Source organism: Lagopus muta, chromosome 3 (genome assembly GCF_023343835.1).
Source record: "Lagopus muta isolate bLagMut1 chromosome 3, bLagMut1 primary, whole genome shotgun sequence".
Taxonomy (NCBI): domain Eukaryota; kingdom Metazoa; phylum Chordata; class Aves; order Galliformes; family Phasianidae; genus Lagopus; species Lagopus muta.
Window position 1 is genome coordinate 67124464 of NC_064435.1, and position 23445 is coordinate 67147908.

The 23445-nt window shown below is 39.3% G+C and overlaps 1 protein-coding gene across 6 annotated transcripts in view; it reads left to right on the plus strand.

The window, feature by feature from the left end:
• Window positions 1-23445, plus strand: part of GRB10 (growth factor receptor bound protein 10) — a 138693-nt gene that overhangs the window by 15322 nt on the left and 99926 nt on the right. For 4 of the 6 annotated variants that reach the window (XR_007376040.1, XM_048940247.1, XM_048940246.1 and 1 more), the window contains one exon: window positions 19376-19473. Coding sequence is in view for 5 of the 6 variants with exons in the window: in XM_048940247.1 (XP_048796204.1) it covers window positions 19423-19473 (51 nt within the window). In the remaining variant the exon portion in view is untranslated. Of the gene's footprint in view, window positions 1-7648; window positions 7774-7907; window positions 8014-19375; window positions 19474-23445 lie in introns of those variants that run through there. The other 2 variants (XM_048940250.1, XM_048940249.1) reach the window with 2 other exon arrangements.

The following is a 23445-nucleotide window of genomic DNA, read 5'->3' on the forward strand; positions in this document are numbered from 1 at the left end:
AGTCAGTCTGTTTGTTGACTCATTGTTTTTTTCCTTTCAGCAATTTTGATTTGGTGTTTTTCTTTCCTCTTTCTTCAGTGCCCTCACACCACACCCTCCCTGCCACTCCACCCAGTGATGTTTTCCTAAATCTTCTTTGTTGATTTTTAAACTTATGTTTCATGTTCTGAAGGTTGTGGGCATGAAGAACTCTTTCCTCTTTCTTTGCAGCAGGCTTATATATATGAAGGATATTGTTGTGACCCTTACTTTCTCTTTGTTTGGCTGAACTCCAGTTCATTCTGTTTTTTTTCTTTTATTCCAGATCTTTTTTTTCTTTCCCTCCCAGATGTCATGTTTTTCTAATTCCGTGATGTTCCTATTGCTTTTGCTTGGGTTCTTTCCAATTGATCTTTTTTGAAATTTGCTGAAAACTGGATACAGCATCATGCTGGAAGCTTTATCAGCTATGAGTAGAACAGAACTGCTACTTCTTGATTCTCACATATGTTCCCTATACACTCTTATATGGTATTTTGCCTTTTCCATAACAGAGATTTTTCTAGTTTGTAAAATTTACTTTCAGTTCAGTCTTCCAGCAAGCTGACACGTTTGTCCAAGTTAGCAGCTTTCCTAAGTCTTACAGTTCATTTTTTCCTTCATTACCTGAAGCGTCTCTGTTATAGAGAAGTGAATAGAAGTGGAGATCTTTAGGTAGATCTCTGCAGCAGTTATTTAGTGTATCATAGTTGTGTTTGTGTGTTTGTTTTTTAAGACTTTTCAGGTTTTTTTTTTTTTACTGCGAGCAAATAAGCTCAGTTGCCAATCACTTTTCAGTCTACCATAAGATGGTTGTTTTCATTGCCTGCTGTAGGACAAAGCTTTCCTAATTTTTGTAAGGATGTGGGTTGAATCTTTTGACGTGGTTTTGCTAATTTCAGGATTCTGTATTCACTGCTGCTGTGTTTTTCTGGAGTTGGAAGTTGAGTTTGTTTGACCTGGGTTATCCATAAACAATCAGGTTTTTTTTATTCTGATCTCTTATTTTCTTCTCAGTGCTAAAAGATTTAACAACAATCCAAGTGCAAATAAGACACAATTATCATTCTTTAGGTTCTTTCCACTCCTTTCCCCTCTCACTTTAAGACATTGCTGTTTGCTCTTTTCCAGCCTCTGTTACTTCATCAGCCCTCTATGGATTCTGAAAAATGTTTACTAATGGCTTGAATTTTTAACAGAAGCTCTGACTGATAAGTATGTTCATGAATCAATCAAAACCAGATAATTTGAGAGAATATTTTCACCTTAGTGGTGTCTGATCTGTGATATTTTTATATTATTCTTCCTTTTTATTGGTATTAGATTTTTAGGTTTTTTTTTTTGTTTGTTTGTTTTGGCCATCTTGTTTCCTGCAGCTTTTTCTGACAAAGTGAGTGAACTGTTCTTTTTCTTGATCACTAGTTTATTGCTGTAGAATTATAGAATGAGGTTTTTTATTTAATTACTTGTTATTGCATCTTGTTTTCACTTCCACTTTTTGCAAGAATTTCAGTTACCTTTTCAGTGCGGTGTTATAATGCAGGTGAAGGGACTATGCATGATGGGGGAGCTGGTGGGGAGGAAGAAACAACTGTTACTGTTTTTGGTTATATGTAGGTAGTATTAAAACTTAAACATACTGGACTTGAGGATTAACTGGAAGCCAATTAAACTGGAGATAAGAGAGAGAATAGTAGAAGATGGTCTTAAAATACAAAGGCAAAGTCCTTCATCCAGAATCAGCCCTTTTTGGTGTTTGCCCATTAACCATTTAAAGGTTGAATCTTCATGTTAGCTAGTTTTGTCAAATTTGAGTTTGAGTATGTTATTTAGTTGATGTTCCAGTCAGCTCAGTTATAATTCATAAGCTCTGTGAGGTTTTGTGTGGTGCTTCTGCTGCTGTCTGAGACTATGATTGTTTAAAAAGCACTTAACTATATCAATATACTCCCAGATGACTAGATAAACTACAGTTTTGGCCATGTGTCATAACCAGATCTAGAAACATGTTGGGTAAGGGGATGCTTATGGAGTGGAAACAAAGAACAATGATAAAACTGCTCACAAAACTGTTCCTTCTGAAAAGGAACATACAGTTTCGAGAACAGATGGTCTAGTAGTAATAGACACTAACAAATTTTTGTTGGCTGGCAGTCTCCTTTCAGGTTAGAATCTTCTCTTGAAAGCTGTTCCAGGGAGTTGACTTCCTTTCTCCAAAACGTATGATAAAAGGGCAGAATAAATTCCTTTTAGAAAGCTGTTCTTCCTAGTCTAACAAAAACGTGTTCACAATGACAGTGCATGGTAAGAGGAAGTAATCTCGCGAGGCAGACAGACCTTATTAGAACTGCTTGATGATGCTTCTGATCCTGTTCTAGTTTTCATATGTCAGAATTGGTGTGTTGCAGGACAGTGGTCACTCCTCTGATGTAAGGTGGGAAGGCTGACTTGGAAATGCTAAAGTCTTGCTTTGATCTTCTCTTGTTTCTTTTGCAGTAGTGTGTTGTTTGTCAGACATGGCTTACATAATCCTGTGTGTGTGTATACGTGTTTAAACAGTAGTTTAAATTTATCAGTGTGTATGTGCAGCATGAAAGGGAGCAGGGGAGCGATGAGTTACAGGCTCCAGTTAGACTTTCTCTTCTCTAGAGGCTCAGAACTTGTGAGACTTGTGGTAAGCAAAGCTGAGTGAAATACTCCCATTCTCTTCTACCTAAGCCTTATCTTGTAAGTTGACTGTCTTTTCTTTAACTAATCAGTGCTATAGAACTCTCCACCACTGCCACCCTGCCCTGTGCTCTCTTCTTGCTATGTTGATTCCCCTGTCACACAGTAGCTGGTAGAGAGGCTTTAAATGCAACATTAGCAAATATGCCTGTGCCATTTTTGGCCTGCTGTTAGCATTTAGTGTCTTTAAAGTCTCCCACTAAAGACAACAAAGAAGAACAAAAATCGGCCTAGATATGTGGCATGTGTGTTCTTGTTTAATATTGGAATTTCTGGTATGGCCAGGGACACATGCCAGCTTTTGCAGTACAGGCCACGGTTAGATACTTAAGTACTGTACTAAAAATAACAGGGCTATTTTAGACTGGGACCCAATTAGGGAGAGAATAACTTGTTGCTCTGCAATCAGTAATCTAAAGTAGTAGGCAGAGTACAACGTGAAAGTAAGACCTACTGTCTTGCTTGCAGAGCTGCCAGTTCTGACCTTGCTTCCTGATGGTGTTTCTCAGATGCCTTTCCAGACATTTAAAAATAAAAAGAAAAATCCTCCTCTTAAGAGAGACTGCGTACTTTGATTCAGGTTTTGATACTGTAGTGTTTGACAGCATTATGGCTCCTAATCCTGCAGCAGCCACTTGGGAAATTCCTAGAAGGCTGAGTGTGGGAGGTGATGGTGGCTGTGCTGTGCCCTCTCACCATAGGTAGCAGGCTGTGTCCCTCCCCATGAGTGGAGTGCTGAGGTGAGCTGAGGAGCAGACACTTGTCCAAAGAAGACATCCTTCCCTGATTTGCCTAGGAGAGATAAAGGAAACAGGGTATGGTTACCCAAACATACTGCTACTGCTCACTTTCCCCTGTCAAAACTTTCCCTGGTCAAAAAGTACAGTAAAAACAGTTTGCGTCTTTAAGCATCTGAAACAAAGCATGATTTTCCACTTCAGCACTTTCTCCCTGATGGCTTTACCTCTGATGACGCTGCATACTGCCACCATCTCTTAGATCACTCAGATGTCAGTGAGGTAAACTAGTGGAATCTGAATTTCTCTGTATACGGGGTGATGGTATGTGAATGCTCTGGTGCTTTGAAGCCATTGGTTCCAGTTCTCTCTCCTTGTCGGAATGTGGCTGCTGATGAGGTAGTGCTTCATGTAGCTTTATGCAAATACCACGTTGGATAGAATCGTGACGATGCTTGAGATGAAAGCTGAATGCACCGAAAAGGTATTTCTGTAGATATCTTTCTAGCATGTTATTTTGGGAACATGAAAAAACCAGAATCTTTTGGTGCTGTGACTCTCATGCTATTTTGGATTTATTTTTCATCTCATTCAAAATAAAAGCTGATGAAAGAGGAGCTTGAGACCTTGTTCAGTTGCAGGCTCTTAACAGCTTTCAGTACAGCGTTGGACTTGTGATTTTAGGAGGAGTTCATTCTGATGTACGAAGTCTCATTTTTTTTTTAAATCCTGCATTTAGATTTGCTCTTGTTCTGTCCTGATACCCAAAGGAAGAGCCTTTGTCAATTGCCCAGCATGAAAATGACACCTTTTGTAATCCATGCTGAGATGCACCACATCCTAGGTGCAGGAAATTCTTATAGAAATTGTGGGACAGACACTCTGGTGAAGGAGTTTGTGTTTTGTGTTGTATAGAGCTAGTGTTTAGGCGTGTGCTTGTCAACTCACAAGCTATATGTATTCTACCTTCTGCATACTGCAGCACTCAGCAGGACTTGCTGTTAAAAGTGAATTCTATTTGGAAGATGCCTAGCAACTGCAGTTTTTAGGTCTGTGCCAAATTGTTGAAGGTACAAATCTGTTAACTGGTGCATTACCTTCTGGAGGATGCAGTGTGGTAGAGCTGAGGCTGTGCTTCTTGATCTCTGGTGTATCTGTCCTTCCAGTTTTCCTTCACCATCACAGTGAGGTTTGTATCTAGCACCCACATTCACAGCAGGAATATTAACTTTAAAAAGAGCTAGTGCTCTTAACTTGCATTGTCACTCACAACCTGTGGAAGTGCTATGTTAATGAGCCCAGCAGAGGGGTAAGTAGCCCTCTATCCTGCAGCCTCTAGGGGAGGACACGACCTTGAGCAGAGGGACGCTGGTGCTGGTAGCTGAAGATAGCAATGTTTTGAATTGCAGAGCCTGTGGCTCAGGAACCTGCCTTCTGCTGCTGTCTGTGCTCAGGGCCAATTTGGTGGCTTCAAAATCCTTTCTGGTTGTCTTGGTTTCTCTCTTTGAAAATTGAATTGTTACAGGGCTCCTTTTCCAAAGAAGGGAAAAGGAGCTTTTGACAAGCTGATTCAAGTACTCAGCCTAAATTATTTTAACATACTTATATGTCCAGATCATCCCATGGAAGTGATTTTTTTTTTTTTTTTTTTTTTTTTCTTCTCTGATCCCTTACATGTTAGGTAAGACACATTAGGTCTTTTATCTACCTTTTCCTTTTGAGAGGGAATAGTCAATTTTCTGGGCATTGTGCTAGTGTCATTCATAACTGACTAGATGTCTGTCTTCTCCTTCTGTTTTCCTCAAAGCTGAAAGATTCGGGTCTGTTAATTTCTGCTGTCGGAATTCCTCTCCTCTGTACTTTTTCTAATTCTATTTTACTCTTCTGGTGTCATAACAGCCCACAGGTTTTGAGAAGTGGGTGTGCCTTGAGTTTAATGACTTGTCATGATTCTGCTTTGCTTGCAGCAGTTTCTCAATTCTGAATGCTGTATTTCCATGTGAGGTATTGTCTGTCTTCTGAACATCAAATTGATGCTTTCAAATAAGCCTTAAGATAGCTATTGCAGTGATATTCAAGGATGGGGTTGTTATTAATTTTTTTTATACACTGGCTTTGGTTTATGGAAAGTCAGAGTTAGTCTTTCAGTTGCTCAGGATCGTGAATTTGTTCCACCATGCTTTGGGTGATGTTCTAGGTAAGGTGACTTAATAGTTCACCTTGTCAACAACTTTATCACCTCACTCTTTGTCATCCTCTAGATTGTAAAGGATTTAGATTGTAAACTTGCTTCTGAAAACGAATCTGAACTTACCATCTGCTGTGCTATGTCCAACTCAAATGAGGTATGCTGAAGTTTAAATTGCAATTAATAGCTTGGCAGTTTGATGTTTTCAATCAAAAATATTGTCTGTATTCCTTCCATTCTAGTAACTTCTGTCTTCTAAAACATCCCGAGCTGTCCTTTATCAGCCATTGCCTAATGTATGGTGCCTGGTGAGCTTTTGAAGCTTGACTTTGCAACTTTTATTTTATACTATTTCTCTTTCAGCGAGCAAACAGAACAACAGTGCTTAGGTGATGTTAGTTCATTGTTTTCTTCCTGTTAAAGAACCTTAAAAACATTTGCAGATAAGGTGAATTGTAGGGTGAGAGCAAGGAAAGATTTAGTTTATTGTGTTTTGCATTGAAACAGACAGCACATGCCGCTTCAGTCTGGTCTTTGGGTTTGGCCTTGTATCCAAGTTCACTCTGGGCATTTGTTTGAAGCTAAACATAAACATGAAACTGATCTTCCCCATCCTGACTTCTGGAGCTTATGTCTTAGGCTAGGAGGAGTGCGTTTTGCAGCATCAGTACATCCTGTGTTTCACTTAGGAACTTCAGCGTCCCACTTCAGTGTTGGCGGTTCTCAGGTTACTGGGACACTGAGTTAACATCTTCAAGTACACTTGGCAGAACAAATTTGGAGGAATGTACTTCTTAGCAAACGGTCTCCATGGTCTGTGGCAAAAAGATGAGCTTCCATTGATGAGCAAGAAGTCTCTGTCAAGCCTCCAATTAGCACAAGGGAAGACCAGGAAAACTTTTGTGCATCTGTTGCAACAATCCTAAGTACAGGCTGGAACGTTGCTTTCTTGCCTAGTGTGAGAACTTGTTTATGAAACTTAATATTGCACTGTGAAACTCAACACTTTGCTTCTTAATACTACAGCTCAGTGATGCTCAATGAGGTGGGCAGAGTGCTCTGTGGATCAGCTGTTTCAGGCATCTTGAAGTCTAAATGCAGCGCTTCCTTCATTGGCGCTTGGAAGCTTTTCCATGCTTAGGGCAGGGAGAGGAAAAGCAGCCTTGGTGTCGCAGCACTGTTCTGCAGCAGATGTGTCCTGCAGAAAATAAATGAAATCGCTGAGTCACTCATTTGTCCCTTCTCTTCCATGCTGCTGGCCAATCTTAACACTCTCATATTTCATACAGGAGGGAGAAAGCAGACAATGCTGTCTTTTATTACTCATACGCCGTAGGACACTATCTTCTTCAGAAAACACGGGTGGCGTCTCTCTGTCTCCACTGCATGGGAAAGATTAACAACAATTAAGGTCAACAATTAAGGTTGTGAAAACCTTCAAATAACTGCAACATCTGCTCTTATGGTAGGAAAAAAATAAAATAAAGCTAGAGTTGTAATTGCCAGCACAGTACTTGCTCATATCTGTTTTGTAACTGCGGGCTTGTGAAATCCACGCTTTTAACTGCTCCCTTGCCATCCCTGTGCAAGTGACCACCAGCTGTGTAGGCCATGGTTTGACCAAGAGCTGCGTGCTGATGCCGAGCAGCGGGAATTGTGCACAGGCATGGTGAATGGAACCTGCGGCAGTGGTGTGGCCTTGCTCTGTAGTTGGCCCTTCACTTCAGACCCTGCTGCTGGCTGCACGGACAGCTTGGTCCTTTTTTGATATCAAATAAAATGAGTTTTCCCAAACTGCCATCAACTTTCACTGGATTTTTTTCTTGATGTGAAGCAGGGTTGGCTTGTTAGGGGGGTAATTTGCTGCACCTGACTAACTTATTTCCATTTGTTCTTGAAATCTGGTGTCAAGGGAGCACCTGCAGCTGTTCTGGCTGGCTGTTTCTACAGGTGGTTGTTGAGGCTACACTGTGAGTAGCTGATTTCTAAAGCTTGTGGGACCTCTGCTAATGTATTAGGAAAAAAAATATGAAGAAAAGAAACTCTCAAAACAAAGAGAATGTCCTGAACTTCACTCAGAAGTATTCATACAAATGGAGCCATGTAAGTGTAAAGAAATATCCTCCTCAAAAGATTCCTAATGAGTAAGAATCCCTATATTGAATTTGCCTGACCATACAGGGTCACTTGTTAGTTTTGCTGTTCATTTCCTCTATAGATGTCTTGTTCCACGTTACCAGAGAATGAAAACCTCAATGATGCTCACGTGCAGGTGGTAGGAGTGTAGTCCCTGGATTGTGTTTTCACATGGCACAAAAGGGAAACAATTTTACTCTTTCCAAGGTATCTTTTATATACATAGATATATATAAATCTTTTATATATATATCTTACATATATATTATTTTATTATATTTTTATTATTTTTATTTTATATTTTATTATATTATATGCATTATATATATATAATATATTATATATCTCATATATATATATATATATATATATATAATCTCACATATATATATATATCTCATATATATATATATATATAATAAGATCTGAGAAGTTCAAAAGGCTTCATTAGTTCATTCAAATTGAGGGCTCTGTCATCAAAGCCTGATAGAAAGCAATCATGCTTTCACATTTCTCAGACCCTGGTTGAAATTCAGGTGTGTGTTTTTTTTTTTTTTTTTAATGTTTGTTTGCTTAGTGTTTCTACTTCTCCATCTGTTGTCAGTGGTTTTTTTACCACCCTAAACTTCTTGAGCTGTAAGATTTTTTTCTGGCTGGTACTTCTGCTTGCAATTATGGGAAAAATGATATCCTTGTTATTCTTGCCACTAACCTCACCATTCTGAGTAGTCACACTGCAATTTACCAAAATACTTTATTGGGCAACATGCTGTTACACAGAGGGTTGCACTTCAGCAGGAATGGAGTATGATGGCATGACTATAGTTCAGGAGACAGCACTGGGATAGCTTACAACTTGAAGCTTTTCTGGGAACCACAGCATGTCCTACACCATGCAAAAAAATCCCCAAAACTTTTTCCCTATGAGGTAGCTTCCTCAAGCCTTGCTTTTGAGTGACATCCAGCTTCAGTGCTGCATCTCTCTTGTGTTCTGAAGTAGGGAAGTGTTTTTTGTCTTGTTTTGCTTAATGAAGAGATTAACGTTTAGTTAAATGAGACAGTTCTCATGAAAATGCTGTTGACTCGCATGAGTTCCTGAACTAGAAGAGGCATAGGCAAGATGTTGCAGAAAACAAATGTGTGATGGCATCTAAACCATAGCAGAATTTGCCTAAGACCAACAAAGCTATAAAGTGGACAGTCTATCAGGTACTGGTACTACAGCTCAAGTGAAGGAGAAAAGATATTACAAGGAAGGGATCTCTGTGAGATCCGTAAGTAGCAGAGCTTTAGGTAAAGAAAATGTGTATCTTCTGATGAGAAAGCAACATGAAAACCTCTGGCAGGTATTTGTCTAAAGCAGGAAGTTATATGAGGCCATCTCTTCAAGCAGCACTGGCTTTTAATGAAGTTTTTTTTCTTATCCTGTAGTAGAGTTATAATCAGTTCTGGACATAGGTTTACTTGAGTGAGCAACATGGCTCACTACTTCCAGTACCAAATGGACAACACTGGGAATGGAAGAATGTGGGTGGGTCCTGAGCATGGGTTCCAAGCTTGGGGTAGAAGCGTTCTGAGGGTTAAAATACATTGGTATGTAGAGTAAGAAATTACAGAAGGTATTTTCACCACATTTGGAGCTTACGCCCTCTGAGAACAAATGTTCCCCTTCAGCAGCTTTATAGTTTGAAGGTTAACTACGCATGTTTCTAGTTTAACGCGTATCCAGTTAGCCTTTGATGCTGGTGACTTTCACTGTTTCGTTCCTCTGTTAAATAGTCTTATAAGACCTGAAACAGCACATTTCCTATATGGCACCCTGAAAGAACAGGGAAGTAGCTCTTAATGTAGGTGGCTTGGCAAAATATTCTAGTCAAGTCAAGTATTTGGCCTGCTACCCAGCCTTCGATATGTAATCTTTGGGTGCTGCCAAAATACCATTCTAATTAAGTTGACATAGTCTGCAAAGCCTGGGTGGTATTATTTCAGGTTTCTTTCCTGTGCTTTCCAAAGCTGCGTTTTGAAAAGGTTGATGGAAACTGTGACACTTAGAACAGAACTTCTCCAGAGTCTTTGTTTAGTTAGGATTTCAGTCACCTCATGACCTTGAGCATTGAAGGAAGGAATATTCTTTCTCTTTCTGCAGGTGCAGGTTAATAACAATAAGTGTACATGAATGGACATGGAACATGTGATCCGCTGGCCACACTTCAGCTTTCCTTTGCACATTAACACATTAACCCTTCTATAAAATATTAACTTATTCTGTAAGTTTATTTTCTGTTTTGTGTTTTCTTAGTTGGAAAAGCGATGACCTGTTTGTCCGAGGGAGATATTTTTTGTTAGTAGACCAACATACTTGCCTTTAAAATATCAGATTGAAACTTTTTCAAGGGCTGAAAAGATCAAGGGAGTAATAAAGACTTTTGCATTTCTTATCTTTCTGGTGTTTATTTATTTATTTATTTATAAGGAGAAATTCCCAACCTTTGTCCAGGAATAGAGCACCAGCAACCATTACGTTTGTTGTGGTGTTATGCTTCCCAGCAGGTAGTCAGGGTTGTAAATCACCTATGCATTTGCAGCATTTGTGTTGTATGCTACCAGCAAATGCACCTGAGATTACAAAATGCTCTCTTTGATATAAGAGATTGCTCTGATTTGTTGGGAAGGCAGTGTTAAGATACACATGAGGTAACTATGACATCAGTATCTTAACACTGTGAGAGTACTTTTTGCAGCTGAGTGTGTTCTGGCACAGCTGGTGTTTCACTGTACTCATTCATTTCAATGAAGCCTAATGGTTATGTCCACTGAGCTGGACTGATGCAATTTGTGTGTTCCAATTGCTCGGTAATGTACCTGTTGCTTTTGTTTGGGTGGGTTATCTTTTGCATTTCTTGCACTTCTTTACTATATCTCTCTTGAATAAGTCTGAATCTTCTGTTCATCTTGAGAACCACGTAACATTTGCTGATATTGCCTCCTTGTGCTCTTTACAAATAGGAGTTGAGCTAGCAGTCATCTGCTTGCTTGGGGTTGATGTAGTCTAGGACTCAGTTATGTTGTTGAGCTACTCATAGCTTCAATGTGTTATCACTTACCAGCTCTACCATGGTAATTCCTATTCTGTGAGGTAGAATGTGTTTCCTTGTTCACTGCTAATAGTTACTGTTATTACTTATTCCTTTGCTGCATTTCAGCTGGCTTGTGGCAGTTTGAACAGCTGACTTCTTTAGAATAAACTATATTTGGGAATATGTCACCCTGAAATTCTTCAGATAACAAATTAATGTGCTGTTGAGATTGGGGAATGCATCTCTGCTTACAGTGTGTAATTTTTGCAGAGATTATGCAGGAAGACTTTGTTCTGAGCATTCTAACCAAGTGAAAGAGGAGTATAGCGAGAATAACCTCTGTGCTTAAGTGTACCTCTTGTGATACTCAGAGATACCATCGTAGTGAGAAGCACTCTGTTTGAATTGGAATGTCTAAACTTGCCCTACAGCTTCAGCCATTTATATGGTATTAGACAATGTAAATAAACTAGTGCTTATTCACTAACATAAATTATAGATAACTGTAAAAGCCTCAGTCAACTGATTTGCTCTAAAAACACGAGCCTCGCTGTCTAAATATAAGCTTCTGATAATCCTAGTTAATAACTCTCCAAAAAAAAAAAAAAGAGAACTTGTACAAAGAGAACAGTGAGTGACACATGTACACTTATGCTGAGTGTTGTGTTAACTGTTATTAGTAAGTGCTGTAAATAATCAAAATGAAAAACCTTTCTAACGTCCTTGCTCTGCATTGATGCTTTTCTGACTTAGTTAAATCCAAGAGAAATATTTTGACCCACATGAAAATTTCAGAAGGCAGGAAAGACAAGAGGAAGAATCGTGGGGGTGTTGACAGATACTTACCTATGCCTCTGTATGCAGGTTGGTTAAGGTGTTGTAGCCGGTCCTGTGTTACAAAAACTGCTGAGTTCTGAGAGAAGCTTTGCTAAGCCCTATTCTGAGGGAAGCTTCCATATAAAAAACATCCAGGCAAAGAAATGCAAGCTGTGAATAACTGTGATTGTTGTAGAATGGATCTTGGGTGAAAGCTGGTCATATTGTTGTGTGGTAAGAGATGGTTTTCTTCTTCGTTTTTTCTTTTCTCTTTATTTTGCGTGGGTTAGAAGGGGAGGTAAAGCTCTGGAAGATTTTCCTCCTAAATCAAGGAACACTGCAGAGAAATGAGGAAACAGAGGGAAGACAGGGTGCAGATGCTTTAGATTACTGCTTTTGTGAATTTGAGTGTCCCTTTTGCCCCAGATGCATGTGTATGTTACAACTACTTGCTGTGCTAACGTTTGTCAGGGGGTTCCAAAGATCACAGGAGAGGGGAGCATCCAATCTTTTTGTCACCTTAGTAAGGTGATAGAAATTCTTGGATACATCTTGACATAACACTTAGTGATACGCTATTGTTTTAAGCTGTGTTCTTGGCCAGAATCTGTAATGGTATGATTTCCTACGGCAAAATGCATAGCGTGAAAGCTGATGCGCTTGTTGTATTTCTACAGCAGCTATGTAGAAAAATGTCTTTTCTGTAGTTTGATCTGGGTTGGGGGCTGAGAGCGACTGGCTTTCTGACATTGGGGTGGGATTCGAAAGAAGGACCTTCTCACCAGTGGAAGGTTGAAAGAACAGAGGTTTAGTGTGCTGCATTTAAAACCCTGTGCTTTGGTGAGCACTCAGGAAAACCAGAAATTAAGTGCACTTGAGAAGATGCAACTTTATATTTTGTTTGGAGACTTACCTAAATGTTTATCTTCTGTGAGATGCTTGGAAAGCCATAATTCTCACAGACATGCAACAGGAAAGGTTTGCCAGCTCCTAATGGCAGTAGACAAAGAAAATGAAAGTTATATTTTGCTGCCACTGGAAAGGAGTGTTCCTGTTCCCTTCCCTTCCTGCCCACCCTCTGCTGCCATTCACTTTGTGCCAGCCAAGCTGCTTGTCAAACCTAAGTTTAATAAACTTAACAGAAAAATAACCCAGCAAAAACAATGAGCTAATTAAGAGAACATAGAAGTTTTAATTTATTTTATTTTGCAAACTGAACTCATTAAGGACCATACAAGTTGCAGAAAGAGGGGATAAAGGGAATGCCAGAAAGTGGCTAGGAGGAAGTGGAAGAAGAAAGCAGAGCAAGAGATGATGAAGAGTGGGATGCCTGTCCTGTTCTTGGCAGTAATAAGCTATTAAATCATCCCAACTGTTGTGTAACTTCATTCTAAGTCTTCAGGTTAGATAATAAAAGCCTAAAATAACAGAAGGAAATAATTATTTAGGCTGTTTCCCAAATTTACAAAACTTTGGTTTGCGTAGTATGAGAAATGTGAACGGACTGTGGAAGAAAAAAAAAAAAAAAAAGAAAAAACAACACAGAGGACAGAATCAGTAGTGTGTAAGGGTGAATTTCTTTGTTTTGTGGGAGAAAAGGTAGTGAGAAAGCGTATATGCAAAATCACAGACCTGAATTATTCTCTGAATTTTCAGCTGACATCCCTGGGCAGCCTTCTTATGCATCTCTTGCCCTAGCCATGCATCTATGGACCTGCCCTACTTCTGCATATGGCTAATGGGTCTGTGTACTGTATGCTGCAGCAGAGTTCTTTACTTCACTTTGTGTCTAATTAACATTTCATTTAGACTGGGAGGCAGTCTGTTTAGTTATCAAAGTTCCTGCTTCAAAGCTATAGGTTTAACTATTACAGGGTAGAACAGGATTTCAAGTGATCAAGGGAGATGGTAGAACTGCAGTTTCATAAATATTTCATGGTTTGTAACAAAGTTTGATTTTAAGCTGGAATACTTTCTTCAGGGACAGGGAGAAAAATCCTTGCCTAAATGGGTAAGGTGCAAAGTAGCTGTTTTTCTCCTAGCACTTTTTATCTTTAATGTCAGCAAAGCTGTCCTGGTGGGACAAACATGAACTCTGAGTCTTGAGGAGCCTTTTCAGAATTTTCAGGAAAGCCAAAAATGCTGAACTGCCTATATTTTATTTATATTTAATTTTATTTAATTTTATTTAATTTTATTTGGCAAGAGTTAAAGTGGGATGGCATCGATTCCTCTGTGCTTCTTCTGAAGTATGTATCTGTTTTGGCTTTCAAAAGCCTGAATTGCTGTTGCCAAGATTCTTCACTTTCTGGCAAAATTACAATGGCAAATGGCTTCCTTTACAAGGTGTAATATTTAGACTAACAGCTTTGCAATTAAGAATGGCAAAGAGAATTATATTCCCCTTTTTTATAAGACCAGATTTTTTAGTATGGAATCGTGGGTGTATTTGGACTTGATTGAAGTGCTTTTGATTGATGATTTATATTTTGAACAGTGCTTTTCATTTTAGTGTGCAACACTCACTTGAAATTTTAACTAGAACAATGCGTTGTTTTTGAAGACGTATTCAAAGTATTACTCTAGCTAGGCAGCTGCTCTGTATCATAGACTTGCAAATGTGTTTTGGGTGCTTACGTTTTAACAAAATGTGTGCGCACATGCCACCTTGTGCAAGGGAAATGGGAAGAAATTAGGAAACTTGCAAGTATTCTTAAATGTTATTTAATACTAATCTCAGTAGGCCATCAGATGTCAGTGATAATGTCATTGAATCCTTTGCCGTTGCAGAGCGATGACATTCTGGGGTATTTGATGAGGTAATTTTGGAATATCAGGCAAAAGAGATTTTTGGAAATGGAAGTTGCCCAAGTATCGGTTTTCAGCCTGGGAAAATGAGAGAGTGAGTGCAGGGAGGGACCACGAGAGCTGGGAAAGAAGCAGGCAGGTGTTTGGAGTGATGGAGAGATAAATTCTGAGAAACCTGTTCAGATGCTGTTGGGTTGCCCATGGAAACACAGAAGGTGTGGGGAGACACCTTTAATCTACATTTGCTGTGCAGTATGCTTATTAAATATATACCTAGCAGAGCTGCACTGTGCTGTTACTTGTGCAGGAGATCACCAACAGTAAGTGAAAGTTGGGCTTCTGGGTGTATTTGTTTGCCATCTAGCACTAAGGAAACTTTGGGTCCTTCTTGACCAAACTGATACTGGGGGGGTTCCTCTGTCTTGTAAATTGGCAGTTTCTATGGAAATCACCACCAAAAGAGGGAAGGTCAATTAGAAATCCTTCCATGTACTGATTGCTAAAGTGACATTGAAGCCTGGTGGCAAATGTGGACGTCTTCCCTCCTGAGCAGCTATGTGGGTCATCTTGATCTCTTCATGTAGAGAAGTGCAACTGGGCCTTTGTTAGCTTGCAAGTCTCGATAGCAGAAAATGTGCTGGTGTGCCTTGTGCTGCTGTTAGCCAAATCTTGTTTCCATTGTAGCTGTGGCAGTAGGAGTAGCCTAATAAGAACGCGAATGAGTCTAAGTCCTTATGCCTTGCATTGGTATTGGGGCTTATTAGATGCCTTCATGTGTTTCTGAAGCATGGCTTCAGGACTTGAGTCTTTAGAGAAAGCAAAAACCTCTCCTAACTGGCATGAAGCCCTGAGGACCTGGAAGCAGAGAGGAAGGAGCTGGGATCTTGTAGATTGCGTTCTTTGTGTGGATTAACAAAGCATAGCCTCTTTTCCCTGCCTCTTAGGATATTGAACTTAATGTTGACCTAGGTGGTTCTGAAGGTGACTTAGAGATGAGTAATGCATGAATTTGGTTTTAAGATTTTGTTTTAATTTCTCATCAAAACATAGCATTTCCAGTGCAGACTAAAGCTATGGTGTGGGGAGAAATGGTGACACAGTATCTGAGAGAGTGAAAGATGCATAAGAGAGGGAAAGATTATTAACCTTTAGGTTACACCTGAGGACTTGGAGAAAGACTAGGTAGGTAAAAATGTAAGGCAGTACTGAAGCTTTTTTCCCTCTCTTTTTTCCGCAGTGGTTCTGTTGAAGAAAGCAGAATGCGACAGGGAAAAAAAAAAAAAAAAAAACAAAAAAAAACCAAACACTAAATTACTCAGGACTTGAAAGAGAATAGCATCCAGTAGATTTGTTAAGCTACCTTTCATAAAAGAACCTAACTTCTGGTTTTCAAGAGCTATGGAGCTTGTCTTGCAACTCTGCCAGGTTGAATTTTTTTTTTTCCCTTACCCTCCTCTTGTTCCTAACAATCACTTGCAGATTAGTTGTTTGTGGTGTTGTTGTTGTTTTTTTAATTATTTTTTCTCTTGAATTTAAAGACTCTGACAGATGGCACAAGTAGAATCTGGAAACCTTCCTGGGTTGGCAGTGACCATACTGTTGCCATCTCCCTGTTGTGCGGCAGTAGGTGTGTGGGCTCTGTGCTTCCAGAGGTGCCATTCCCTTTGCTGAGGGTATGTAAGGAACAAGTGATAGATCAGAAAGCATAGCCTGGTGACAAGTGTAATTTCCAGTTAATAGGTAACTTAATCTACTGGTTTGCCAAGTAATTTCAGTGCAAGTAGAAGCAACTCATTGAGACCAGCATTAATCTCCAGGATACTTTCCTGTGTAAATATCAATGTTTGTTTAGATTATGCGAGTTGGTTTAATACTTTTGAGAGACTGAGATGTCATGCCTCACAATAGACTGTTCTTTAGACTTGTGGATATCATACTGAAAGCGAATCTTCTTTCAACCTTTGAAATTGGGTTTATCCTGACTGTACGTTGTTCAGGGCTACTATCCATGGAAGACCTCCTTGGCCATTGAAAGCATGTGAAGTCATTTGGTTTTCAATGTGCCCAAATTGTCTGGGTTTATGCTGCATAACTGTTGTTCTACATGAACTGTTGTCCACGAATGTACTGAGTTTTGTGACAGTAATTGACTGCAAAGCTGGTTTTCTACTTAAAAGCCCGTGGAATTTCCCTCCACCATCTACTGCATCTAAAGGGCAGAAAACTGGCACTTGAATATCTTTCTTCCTTTTTGCGGTGTTTCATGTGCATGGGAGAGCATGTGAATCTGTGTACAGGCTAAAAATCATGTTTAAAGACAATAGGAAAGAAAAGTTGATTATTTTTTAATCCTCTTATCAACTGACATGTGAATTGATACAGAGTTCTGTTCCTATAAAATATCACATATTAGTGTTGTGCTACAGTAAAGCCTTATATCTCAAAGGTGAGCAAAGGCTTTCTGTATTATTAGGGCAAGGCTCCTTTGATAAACTGCTTTTAGACAGACAAAAGAGATGCGATCTTAAATCAGTGTTAATGTATGACTGACAAGGAATGATATCATCTAAAGATTATTGCTTTCCTCTGTTTCTGCGGTGTTAACAAGTGAGTACTGAAGAATGTAGCAGTGAAGCAAATAGGTCTTGATAAATTATGCAGTCTTGACTAGAGCTATTGTTTGAGGTAATTGATGATCTTCCACTGCTGTAATGGAGCTGTAGCATAAACTGCAGCACACCCTAGAGCAGACAAATTGGTTTGGTATTGTTAGGAACGTATTTAATCTCTCTTGCTGTAAGTGAATCACAGTGGCTTTTGCTGAAACATCAAGATAAAGGCCATCATTTTGATACTTAGTTCAAAAAACCCTACAGTTGAATTTACAGCAGTCCTGATTTCCTGTTCTCTAAATATTGAAGTAATCAATAAATGTAAAATTATTGCAATGCAAGGCTGAAATCTGTTCCTATATCCCTTTAGGCAGTTTCTTCAATCTTTGTGGGTTCCGAGGCTAGTAATACAATTTTCTGTTCTTATTGTATTGAGAACAGTTGATCTAGTGGCTTGCCTAATTTCACTTTAGAGGTACTTAGAAAACTGTACTCCAAAAGTTAAAAGATTTTTAACATTTTTTTTGTATGTTTTTGTTTTTATGATCAGCCAAGATTTAAAGGGTTTTTGTGAATCTCTGTTTTCCAGAACCTAGTAGAAGAATGGGAAATCTCACTCTGAAAATGAAATCTTCAGTTCTCTTTTAAGAGGTGTGGAGTGGGAGCTAGGGAGCTGTAGACCACTGTGTTTAGAGGCTTCTATGATGAAAGATCCTAGCAACAAGTTGGCCTCATCTCTACAGAATTACATGGTTGAGGTAGTCTCTCCCCTTCCCCCCTCCACCCCCCCAAAAACAAACAAACAAAAAAAAAACAAAAAAACCCCACCAAACAAATGAATTCAGTATGATTTTAGTCTTAAACTTAAGTAAATGGTATGGACAAAGTATCTTGAATAAACAACTTGATTTATCCACATTGAATTTCTTGCTATTGCCAGAAACTGGTTTCTGCCAAGGCAATAGGCTATAAGTATTGACCCCAGAAAGTTAGTGCCTCAGGAAAACCTCAGAAGCACAGTAGCTTCTTCCTGGAAAGAAGCTCCACAAGGTGCATCTGCCTTTCTAAAGGGCAGGGAGGCTGCCATATCTTAGCTAAATCTATCCTGGAGCTAGGTAGAATAGAGCTGCCTCCATGAGGGAATGGTTTCCTTGGGCCATAGGCTGCACCTCCTCTTGGAGCAGTTTTCCCAAGGTCTTTTTACCTTTGTTCATGACTTCACTGTCACATAAATCTCCCCAAGAGCTTTGGTTTGGTAATAGTTCATGTCTACTGGAGAGCTGTGAACTTAGTCTGTTGTTCTGAGAATGTAGTTGATAACTGTAGTAGTGAACTAGGCAAGAGAGTGCTTGTGGTAGAAGCAAAAGTTCTGTATCTGCTTTGCAGTCTCCTGTCTTGCTTCCACCCATCCATTCTTTCATCTGCTCAGAAGTGAAGTAGCTTGGCTGGCATTGCAGGGATATCTTACACTGGATGCAACTGGTTGGGAGAAACACTGGGAATAGCAAATACTGTTTAACATATATGCTTTTGTTTAGCTTTTTTCCTTTCTTCACATGCAGTGGCCTTATTTATTTTAGTACTGTTTTTTTTTAATTAGTTTTTTATTTCTATAGCCAGATGCACCTTTAAATTATGTAGAATTCAAATTGTTTCTGAGAGTAGAGGTGTTGCTTAAAAGAAATACTGCTTAGCTTACCAAGTTCCTGTTAATAATCACTTGGAGAAGGAAATGCAAGACTCGAATGCAAATTTACATGGGAAACCTGACTGATGTACAACATGAGAATGAAGCTGCGGGGGAAAAGACATGCTGGAGAGGGTAAAGGGGAGAGGTTGTATAGCTAGATATTGAAGGCTATTGAAGGTGGTTGTTGCATTAACTACCAGATTTCAAACATATTTTCTTCTTTTTTCCTACAATTGAGAATGTAGCATTGGCTGGTAAGTGCCAGACTCTTGGGAGCTTGGGTCTGTGTGAGATGAATGGTTTTCTCTGTTGCCTATATCATGAAAATAGAGGATCCACCCAGCCTGGGAACAGCGTTGTAGGCTCTTTTTCCTATGAAGAAATATCAATCTGAATATGTATTCTAGGCTACAGACAGCAAACTTGCAGATTTGCTACTTCAAGTTGATGCAAATCCTTGTCACCTCATCTTGCTCTTCTCGGTCTTCCCCCCTCCAACTGTTTTCAATAATAAGTTGATGTGATATCTTCAGTATGGTTTCTGACAGTTTGTTTGTACTCTGCAGGTCCTGTGAAGCACTAGATGTAATTTGAAGAAAATTTGAAGGAACAAATGGCTTTAGCTGGCTGCCCAGACTCCTTTTTACATCTTCCTTATCGGATAGTAAGTTACGAAATTGCATGTGCATGTCAGCTTGTAGCATCATATTGCTATGTGCCAGTGATTGATTGTGCATTCAAACTTTTCATCGAACTGCTAATAGCTGTCTGGCAGTTCTCTGGGTTTTGCTAAGATTTAGTAGCAGAGCCTCTGTTACTATCCTGTATTTTAGTCCTGTTGAAAAAATTGGGTCACTAACACATAATAATTTGGGTCACTGGTTAAGACTTGATACTTGTCCTCAAAACAGTCAGTTCGTATTTGAAAGAAAGCACTTGGTCTTCACTATCCTATCTCCTCTGCTTCTCCCTTCTCTCCCCTCCCCCATCCCCCTCAAAAAAAAAAACAACAAAAAAAAAGACGAGCTGCAGTACTGGTGAAATGTCTTGCACCAAAAAGGATTCATTTGCTTAATGCTGCATTTGTAGAAACAATGGTAGAGATTTTTGTACTTGGTCATGTCTTAAGTTTGTGCTGTATCTAAGGAGCCAATATGGCATATTACAAAGAATATTAGATTTAAAATGAACAAACAAACAAAAAAATCTTAATTTAAAGGTCCTAGGCAAAAATGCATGCAAGTTCTCTTGTTTGTTTTTTTTTTTTTTGTATGTTTTCTCCAGGCAGTTGTTGTTGGTATAATGCCTGCTTTGTAATTTTTATGGAACTGCAAATCTGTTATTTCAGGCATGACCTGTTTTTTGCCCTTTTTTCTCTTGTTATCATACAGTACTTACTACCCTAAGGATTTAGTTATGAATTTGGGCCCTGCAGATACATAAATGATTAAACAGAATATACTATAATGTAGAAACTTTTTTCTCTTTGTCCCAAGAGAAACATTACTAATAGTAATTACTAGTCATGCTGCATATCTGAGGAAAAAAAAAATCCTCAACGGGGTACTCATCTGTTTCATAATGTGCCAGCTAACAATTTTTTCCCAACAGGAAACTTTAAATTTATTAACTAATTACTATTAGTCGCTTATGCTAATGTTGGTATATGCTGAGTTGCCAGCTGAATGTACCTGAAGACTTTTCCTGATAGCATGAGAAATACAACAATTCTTTTATAACCACTAGAATGCAGTTCAAGAAATCAGGTGTTCTGCAAATCTGTTGTTATATATTTAGGTGTAATTTTAAAAGGCTACATGAATAGATGGACTTCATAAATGTGATGCTCTTTGAAATTATGCTACCAATTCATGTGGAGCATCACTTGAGTCGTGATTCTAGGCTGAGGGAAAGAGGAACTCTGTGAGAGAAATGTGACACTTGTAAGCAGTGTAGGTAGTTGTTTTTGAGCTGTGGATGTTAAACTTTGTCGTGCAAACAGTATGTTTAGTACAGCCTTGAGGTACATCATAGGGCTGTTGGTTCATGACAAATAAGAATGTGAATTTCCCTTGCTTTTCCAAACCCTGTAGATAATCAGCTTTAGTCTAGGGCAGTCTAGAGACTGGAATTCTCTAAGTATAAGGTGGTGGGAATGTGACTCCCTGTTAGTATTTTTGGTCATAGCTTATTTTGTGTTAGCTATTCTGAGTGCTTGTAACAGGTTTAAAGATGAGCTTTGGAGGCCTATTGACAACTATTGTGCCTTCTGTCAGAAGTTAAGTTTGCATGAAAAAAAATGGACATCTGTTTTTCCACCCCTACTAAACCTGACTTAAAAGCTTTCATCAACTTATCTTTCAGTTTTGGCTACTGTGCCGGTTTTGTGTTGGTAAAAGGCTGAAAGAAGGTTAAAGTAAATATGCTTTAGATTAGAGTGTGAGGAGTATTCTATTTCTTTGGAGTATGTTTTTTGACTTCCGAATGGAGGCCTGTATGAAACACTTCTCCAGAGTCTCTGAGGCTGGAATCTTAGAGCAGCAACTTCAATATTTAGAATAAATTGACACATTCGAGTTTGGGACTATATTTGAAACGTAAGGCAAACGAACTGAGAGCCTAGCTAGGTGAATATGCACTACAAAATGCCCTTTAGGATGGCCTGTTGCTGAGCTACCTCTACCCTCTTATTTTTGGGGAGAGAGGAAAGATATGCATCTCTTGACTTCTGTATTGGGCTCTTCATTTGCAGTATTTCTTGCTTTTAGAAGTTTTGAGGTCTTCTTTAAGAGCTTATTTTATTTATTTATTCATTCATTCATTTATTTTAGTTTTCTCAGGAGTTAGCACATAAAACAGTTTTACTGTGTGTATTCTCCTAGAAACAATCTCTAGCTTTGTGGAAAAAATCAATACTACCTTTTAGTGGCTTTCAGGAGCCCTTTCCAAATTCTCTAACTCTTCAATAAAAATCCGGCAGTGAGAATTGGCAGTGTTTGTCTTCTGTTCCTGGAAATTCAGAACATAGTCCCAGAATTTCTCAGAAAAAAATGGGATGATTTACTGTGTTTCCGTTCTTTTGCAATCTGTAGTCACAACAGTATTTATGTGCAGTGACTTGAACTCTTGGGGAAGATTTAGTTCTTTAACCCTTTGACGCATTAATTGTACAAGTCTTAGTGACATAAATAGCAAAGTGATGTTTTTCCTAGCTTCTAAAGATAAAATTCTAGGTATGTGGGAATTAGGTGTTCTGTTCATCTATTTTCTCCCTTCTGTTTATTTTCTCATAACCGTGATGCTGGAATGACTTTCTGAATAATTAAGCTTCATAGAGTTTGGTTTTTGAGAGCTGGATTTTTACTAGAGAAAAAGCTTGTTCACATCGTACTCTACGGCTAGCTTTCCATAAGATATTCTACAAGCATGTGGTCACAAAATGGAGAAGACATTTATAGCCTGGTGCATTTCAGGGTTGGTCCCGTTGACCAGGTGAGATGGCATAGTATTGCACGTTATACTTGAGAAGTTTTGTGCCCTTCAAGATCAGGGAAATAAACACTTACTAGAAGTAAGCAGAGTCTAGCTAGAACTGTAGTTGTGAAGAAAATTGATTGCTGTTAATACAGCAGAACTAGTTAGACTTTGCCTTGAGCTGGGTGTACAATGAAGTACAAGTTTTCTGGTTTTAGTATGGCAATTTTGATTCTTGTTTTCTGTAAAATCATACACTAAATTGAAAGGTATCTTTGGAGATTATACAATCAAAGTCTGTGGCATCTTTAGGTTATATCTGTTTTGCAAGGCTGCTTCATCTCTGTGAATTGTGGGGTTTGGGGGTTATTTGCTTTGATTGTTTGAAGAGGGAATCCGTTTTAGCAGAAAGAAAGATAATCATATAATCATAGAATGGCTTGGTTTGGAAGGGACCTCAAGGATTATCAAGTTCCCCTGCCACAGGCGGGTTTGCCAGCCACTAGATCACATACTAGATCAGATTGCCCAGGGCCACATCCAACCTGGCCTCAAACATCTCCAGTGATGGGGCATCCATGGCCTCTCTCAGTAACCTGTTCCAGCACCTCACCACTCTCTCAGTAAAAAAAAACTTCCCCCTGACCCCTGATCTGGATCTCCCTTCCTTTAGTTTAAAACCTTCCCCTTTTGTCCTGTCACTATCTACCTGTGTAAAGAGTTGATTTCTCTCGTTCATATAATGCCTTTAAATATTGGAAGGCCGCAATGAGTTCTCCCCACAGTCTTCATAGGAGAGGTGCTCCGGCCCTTGAATCATCTTCATGGCCCTTCTCTGGACCCTCTCCAGAAGCTTCGCATCTTTCCTGTTTTGGGGGCCCCAGGCTTAGACATGGTACTCCAGCTGGGGCCTCATGAGGGCAAAGAAGAGAGGGACAATCACCTCCCTGTCCCTGCTGGCCAACCCTTTTCTGAGGGAGTCCAGGATACCGTTGTCCTTCTGCACTGCAAGCATGCACTGCTGGCTCATGTTTAACATATGAACCAGGACCCCTAAGTCTTTCTCAGCATGGCTACTCTCAAGGAGTTCTTCCAGTTTGTATACATGTCTGGGGTTACCACTCGTTACTGGCCTCCACTTGGACATAGAGCCATTGACCAC